General features: G+C 46.6%; 1 protein-coding gene across 1 annotated transcript in view; it reads left to right on the top strand.

The window, feature by feature from the left end:
* Nucleotides 1-210: 210 nt before the first annotated feature.
* The window catches only part of LOC116646376 (cytochrome P450 27C1), a 28,490-nt gene continuing 21,313 nt past the window's right edge, over nucleotides 211-7,387 (top strand). Inside the window, exons 1-2 of the mRNA XM_032427071.1 lie at nucleotides 211-725; nucleotides 1,122-1,571. Of these exons, the coding sequence (XP_032282962.1) occupies nucleotides 1,176-1,571 (396 nt within the window). The 5' untranslated portion in view covers nucleotides 211-725; nucleotides 1,122-1,175. The remainder of the gene's footprint in view (nucleotides 726-1,121; nucleotides 1,572-7,387) is intronic.

Genomic DNA, 7,387 nt, shown 5'->3' with positions numbered 1-7,387 from the left:
TGTATTCCTCTTATAGGTTATGAGCCCTCATGGGCAGGTTCAATGGCTTACTCTTTGAATCCCTTGCAGCTACAATGCTTTATAAATAAGAGTTGCGGAGTACTTATTAGTAAGTTCTAGAAATTGAATAACTGTGGCCATCTTTGCTTCACTTACATACTTACAATTATTATAAGCCCAGTGTAGATTTAACAGAACTGTAAAGGCATAAACTATTAATCAAAAAATAGATCTAGTTTTGCTTAGTAACAATACTTGGTGTTTGTAGTTGGTGTGTGTGTTTTTTTTTCTCCTTCAGCTGCACGAGTACAAACTGTATGAAATCTTTAAGTAACGTTCTCAGTTTTCAGGGTAAGTTGTTGAACTGCTCATTCAGAATCTGGGCTCCCTTCCTGAAACCAGATGACACACTTCTTGCCCTTCCCATGCCAAGTCCCTCCCTCAGTGGCCAACTTCCTCTCTGCATCAAGGCACTGGGCTCTGAACCTATTCTGGCAAGATCCTCTCTTCTCACTTTCTCCCGTAGGTGTGTTCCTTTCTCTAAGCATTGCGTTTAACAGGACCGAGCCTTGGCGATCCTTGCGAGAGACCAGAAACTTGCCAAATGCGCAAGCCAATGTTCAAGCACCACACTTCCTCACTACTTGCAGTGGTGTGCTGGGATAAAATCCAGGAGACTCATAAAAGCCAGACGGAGACTGCACAATTCTCATGGAAACTTAATGGTAAAATAATAATGTGGCCATTTTACAATATCACGAACTACATGCACAAATCATCTAACATTTTTGCATGTTGAATTATAACTGTATAGCTTGAAATCATGAAGAGCGGTTTCTAAAACATATATATATACACATACATATATATATATATAGTGAATTAGATTTTTTGGGTGTACTCTACATAGTAATTTTTAAGGAAGAAAATACTTTTGAAAATTCCAGTAGACTTTTCTTTTTTTTTTTTTTTTGGCCATGGTCGGAAGTGGGGTTGAACTTAAAATTTTGTGGTTTTGAAGAACGCTTAAGTGGTGAATTAATGTGATGTGAAGAAAAGGTAACCGCCTCATTCTCTTGCAGTCTAATCACAGACCACCCCCCCCCTTTTTTTTTTCCCAGCCTTAGGGGAGGGAGCCTTTAATAATGGTCTGTGTAAACTGATGCCCAGGCGGTATGAGTTCGAAGAAGCGCTGCTCGAACACACTGAAGCAAAGAGCAACACCAAAGGGCAGCATCTCCCCAAACAAAACAATTGCTTCGACCAACCAACCAACCCAAACGGCTGCAATGGCTCTCCTGGCGCGAATCCTGAACGCCCGAGTGAGCCCGGCTGCCGGGCGAGGCGGGTTCCTGAGCGCCGGGGCTTCACGGCCCTCCCGGCCCGAGGGCGCCCGGCTGCCGGCGGGGACGCGGGCCGAGGACAAAGGAGCGGGGAGGCCGGGAGCGCCGCGGGCCGGGGGCCGGGCCGAAGGGCCCCGCAGCCTCGCCGCCATGCCGGGGCCCCGCAGCCTCTCCAACCTGGTGGAGTTCTTCTGGAAGGACGGCTTCAGCCGCATCCACGAGATCCAGGTAGCAGCGCGCGCGGGGTCGGAAGGGGAGCGGGCCAGGGAAGTTCCTCTGAGCGCGGAGGCCTCGCGCGCGCCGGAGGGCGTCCGGAAGGAGGCGCCGTGGAGGGTGCCCGAAGGAACTCCAGGGAGGGGGTCCCGGGAGGGGGATGCCGGGGAGGGGGCGCCAAGCCCGGCCGGGAAGGGGACGTCAAGGAGGGTCGCCCGGGAGGGACCCCAAGAAGGAGGCACCGGGCAGCGGATGCCGGGGAGGGGACGCCGGGCAGGGGGCGCCAAGAAAGGGGCTTCAAGGAAGGGCGCCAGGGCAGGGTCTCCGCGCTGGGCGAGCCGGGGAGAGGGCTCTGGGGAGTGAGCCCGAGGAGGGGTGCCTGGGAGCTGTCCCCAGGTAGGAGGCCCGCTCGGGGTGGACCCCCGCAGGCGGAGGCGCGGGTTGAGGCTTGCGGAGCCCAGCGGAGGGAGTCGCGGTCCAGCCCCGGGATGGCCCCGAGGGGGGCCCAGAAGAACTCCTTCTCTCGCGGGGACGTCGGGGGCCCGGCCCGGGAGCGCTGCGAGCAGCTCTGAGCTCTCCAGAGCACCGTGTCTACGCGGCCGGCCGAGGTCATGTTGCGTCCCTTCCTGGTCCTTTTTGCTTGTGTTTTATAAATGGAAAACAAACACGCCCCCCTCCCCCAAACATCTGAGGTTCGGAGGCCACAGGTTGCTTAGCCTCCAAGTGATGGGGTCGCCACACGAATGTAAATGAACCTCGGCTGCAAGCCAGGACTCGGGCAGGGACCTAGGAAGAACCCAGTCGTTCCAACAACCTGTGGGAGTTTTGGGACACGTCAGCCTACAGTTTCTCATCTTGACCCTGAGTTTTCCCTTCTTTTCCCCATCCCAAATTGCGCCTTTCATTGCAAGGTGGGACCCTCCACCTGCAAGGGTCATGGGATCTCCTTTCCTCTCGCTCTGGCAGCTGCTTCCTTACTTGACTTCTTCATTTCCTCAGGCTCCCACCTCTGCGCACACTTCTTTCTGGGATCTGGGCCTTCTAACCGCTTCCAAGAACACCCTCCCTCCACCCCCGTCCCACTTACTTTTGTTCAAAACTCATGGGTCATCCTTCAAAGCACTTCTCCAAGGAAGCCTTCCGTGACCACCCACCTGGCCTGCGGTCATGGTCATTCATTCATTCCCTCAACCAAGAAACATACCTGATGGTGCAGAGGCCCTGATTGGGCTAGAGAAGCAGAAACCTCATTGGGAGAAAAAACCGAACTCAGGAGCAAGTTTAATTTGACTGAAATTCCAGACCCTCCTCTCCATCCCCCACACCAACCCTACACAGTTTTCCACCTGACATGCTTCTAGGGGTCAAAAAGGATTTTCTTTCTTTTCCCTGTGGAATCTGGACATAAGATATCAGGATGTGATAGTTTTCAAATGGGGAAAAACATGTTTTGTTATCGACTGTGGACAAGTCAGTACAGCTTGATATTTTTGTTTCTGCTTTTTTAAAAAATTTTAATTAATTATTATTTTTTTACTTTTATCCACTTCTGTTGCCATCTGCTTTTATCCTCACAGCATAAGCCCACAGTTGGTTCCGCAGCACAGGTTTCTTTGAGAAGCTGACCACTGTTAGAACCTGCATGTCTAGCAGAAGTGGCCTAGAGAGCCACCTCTCCACCACCAGAAAGTGTCTCAGTTCAGAGGGGCATTTTCCCTGCATCTGCCCTGCTTCCCGCCATCATCCTACACGCAACCCTCCTGCCCAAGGCTCAGACTACACCTATCACCGTGATGGTCCGGAGTGGTGGCGCACACCTGCCAGAGGACAGTCACGGAACTGACTCACCTGTGCTTTCTCAAAACACAGTAGACAGGCCCCAACTGTTCCCAGCTCCGTTGTCCTTCTGGGCTCCCCTTTTCCTTTATTCTCCAAATAGCACTCATTTACAAGAGTGGGAATCCTCCTGCAACCCCTCTGAGGACCTCAGGGAGTGCTTTATGGCCTGGGGTTACCCCACTGCAGGTGTGCTCAGGTTGCTCTAGACTGAATAAGATTCTAGTAAAACCCTCTGCCCTGCTCTCCAGCTTGCTCCTGAGGCCCTTGTAGGAGGAAGACAGTTACTCTGTGACCATTACCTCCAGTATACTTTACTAGACTCGTGATCACACAGTGTTAGCTTGCCAGTCATTTATATGGTTCAAGTCTTTCCCGTACAGGTGGGGAAGGCCCAAGTGCTGGCTGAGTGACTTGCCCGAGGTCACGCAGCTAATTAGTGACAGAGCAACATCCTAGCCTGTGTCGCTAGAGGCTGTTTCAGATGTGACAGAGCAGGAGGGCCCTGTGTTCAAATGCTGGCCCTCTACATGCACCTGTGGAGTCTTGGCTAATCACTTACTCTCTCTAGACCTCGTTTTCCTTGTCTGTGCAGAAGTCTGACAGTCCTCATCCATCTCACAAGTTATTATGTGATCAAATGAGATTAGGGCTGTGGAGGGGCTTCGTAAGCTATAATCATAACATGTAAATACGAATAATGAACATTTCTAGAACTCTTTTCATGTGCCAGGCACAGTTCTAGTCCTACATGTGAGGGAAGTTCTATTATTTGTCCATTTCACAGGTGAGGAAACTGAAGTACAGTGGGTAAGGTTGCCTAGCTAGTACACACTGAGCTAAGATTCAAACTCCAGTGTCTGTGCTCTTAATGTCTATGCAAATTCTAAGTACCGGGACTGACTGTACTCTTCTGTGGTCCACTAGCAAAAAAGTGCTGTACACTATCTGGGTCATCCATCTTGTTCTTTCTCGTGCCTGGTCAGTTGCTCCTTAGTGCTGATGGTGCCTGTTCAGTAGCTGGATTTGCCTGGGGAGTGACCCATTTCCCAGTAGTTGGCTATTAACAGTCATCTCAACCATGGCTCCCATTCAGAGACCCAGAAGAACACCTTCCAGTTGAGTCTGAGTGTTTTCATCTCTGGGTGGGAGGACTTCACCCAGGTTGATAAGGAAGTGAGTATCTTCTACCTGAGGAGTAGAAGGAAGAATGGAGAGACAATGGACTCTCTGGCCTGCTATTTTTGAGGTTGAGAATTGGGGTGATGAGAAATGTTGGCAGATACCAAAGAGAGACTTAGTCATTTTCCCCATATGCTCAGACCTGGCTGTGCCATGCTGAGCCAGGCTGGAAGGGACTTTCTCTCTCTCTCATTTATTTATTTATTTAACCCATTTACACTTATTGTGATTTCTCTTTGTTTTTTGGTACTAGAGCTATTGAGATATAATTCACATACCATACAACAGTCACCCCACTTAGCCTTAGAACATGTTCATAACTTTATTTATTTTTTATTATTTATTCATTTATTTTTTTAAAAGATTTTATTTATTTATTTGACAGAGAGAGAGAGAGACAGCGAGAGAGGGAACACAAGCAGGGGGAGTGGAGGAGGGAGAAGCAGGCTTCCCTCCGAGCAGGGAGCCTGATGCGGGCCTTGATCCCAGGACCCTGGGATCATGACCTGAGCCAAAGGCAGACGCTTAATGACTGAGTCACCCAGGCGCCCCAGAACATGTTCATAACTTTGAAAAGAAACCCCATATTGTTTCATTTAGCTGTCACTCCCCAACTCTCCATCCCCCCAGCCATAAGCAACCACTAATTTACTTTTTGTCTTTGTAGACTGGCCTATTCTGGACATTTCATATAACTGGATCATAACATGTGGTCTTTTGTGTCTGGCTTCTTTCACTGAGCATCACATTTTCAAGGTTCATCTATGTTGTGGTGTGTACTAGTGCCTCATTTCTTTTTATGGGCAAATAATATTCCAGTGTAAGAACATACTACATTTTGCTTGTCCATTCATCAGTTGACAGACACGTGGATTGTTTCCACCTTTTTCCTAATTGTGAAAAATGCAGCTATGAACGTTCAGTATAAGTTTATTTTTGTATAGACATATGTTTTCATTTCTTTGGATATATATCTAGGAGTGGAATTTCAGAGTCAAATAGTAACTCGATTTTAACCTTTTGAGAATCTGCCAGACCGTTTCTCAAAGTGGCTGCAGTATGTACATTCCAGCCAGCAAGTGTAAGAGGTTGTGATTTCTCCACATTCTTGCCAGGGCTTGTTATTACCTATCCTTTTGATTACAACCATTCTAGTGGGTGTGAAGTGGCATCTCATTGTGATTATGATTTGCATTTCCCTGATGACTAATGATGTTGAGCTTCTTTTCATCTGCTTATTATCCATTTGTATATCTTCTTTGGAGAAATGTCCATTCAAATAATTGCCCAGTCTTTAATTGGTTCATTGTTTTATTGAGTTGTCATAGTTCTTTATATGTTTTACATACAAGTCCCTTATCAGATATGTGCTTTGCAAATATTTTCTCAATTCTGGGGATTATCCTTTACTTTCTTTATAGTGTCCTTTGAAACACCAAAGTTTTAAATTTTAATGAAGTCCAATTATCTACTTTTTCTTTTGTTGTTTGTGGTTTTGGTATTATATCTTAAGACACCATTGCCAAATTCAAGGTCATGAAGATTTACCCCTGTCTTTTCTTCTAAGAATTTTATAATTTTGGCTCTTACCTTTAGGACTTGAACCCTTTTGAGGTAATATTTATATCTGGTATGAGAGAAGGGTATAAGTTCATTCTTTGCCTGTAGATACCCATTTGTCCCAGCATTTGTTGAAGAGACTATTCTTCCCCTATTTAATTGTCTTGGCACTGGCACCCTTGTTGAAAATCAATTGACCAGAGATGTACGGGTTTATTTCTGAATTCTCAGTTCTACTCCCGTGGTTTAGATGTTTATCCTCATGTCACTATTACATTGTCATGGTTACTGTTGCTTTTTTTTTTTTTTAATTTTATTATGTTATGTTAGTCACCATACAATACATCATTAGTTTTTGATGTGGTGATCCACCATCCATTGTTTTTGTATAACACCCAGTGCTCCATGCAGTATGCACCCTCCTTAATACCCATCACCGGGCTAACCCGTCCTCCCTCCCCCTCCTCTCTAAAACCCTGTTTGTTTCTCAGAGTCCATAGTTTCTCATGGTTCATCTCTCCCTCCAATTCCCCTCCCCCCACATTTTTCCCTTCCTTCTACTAATGTCCTCCATGCTATTCCTTATGTTCCACAAATAAGTGAAACCATATGATAATTGACTTTCTCTGCTTGACTTATTTCACTTAGCATAATCGCCTGCAGTCCCATCCATGTTGATGTAAAAGTTGGGTATTCATCCTTTCTGATGGCTGAGTAATATTCCATTGTATACATGGACCACATCTTCTTTATCCATTCATCTGTTGAAGGGCATCTCGGCTCTTTCCACAGTTTGGCTATTGCGGACATTGCTGCTCTGAACATTGGGGTGCATATGGCCCTTCTTTTCACTACATCTGTGTCTTTGGGGTAAATACCCAGTAGTGCAATTGCTGGGTCATAGGGTAGCTCTATTTTTAAATTTTTGAGGAACCTACACACTGTTTTCCAAAGTGGCTGTACCAACTTGCATTCCCACCAACAGTGTAAGAGGAGTCCCCTTTCTCCACAACCTCTCCAACATTTGTTGTTTCTTTCCCTGTCCATTTTGGCCATTCTAACTGGTGTAAGGTGGTATCTCAATGTGGTTTTGATTTGAATTTCCCTGATGGCTAATGATGATGAACATTTTTTCATGTGTCTGTTAGCCATTTGTATGTCTTCTTCAGAGAAGTGTCTTTTCATCTCTTCTGCCCACTTTTGACTTGATTATTTGTTTTTTGGGTGTTGAGTTTGAGAAGTTCTTTATAGAT

This window comes from Phoca vitulina, unplaced genomic scaffold, assembly GCF_004348235.1.
Source record: "Phoca vitulina isolate PV1807 unplaced genomic scaffold, GSC_HSeal_1.0 scaffold1, whole genome shotgun sequence".
Taxonomy (NCBI): Eukaryota; Metazoa; Chordata; class Mammalia; order Carnivora; family Phocidae; genus Phoca; species Phoca vitulina.
Note: the sequence above shows the minus strand (reverse complement) of the source record. Positions and strands in the feature narration are given on the sequence as shown.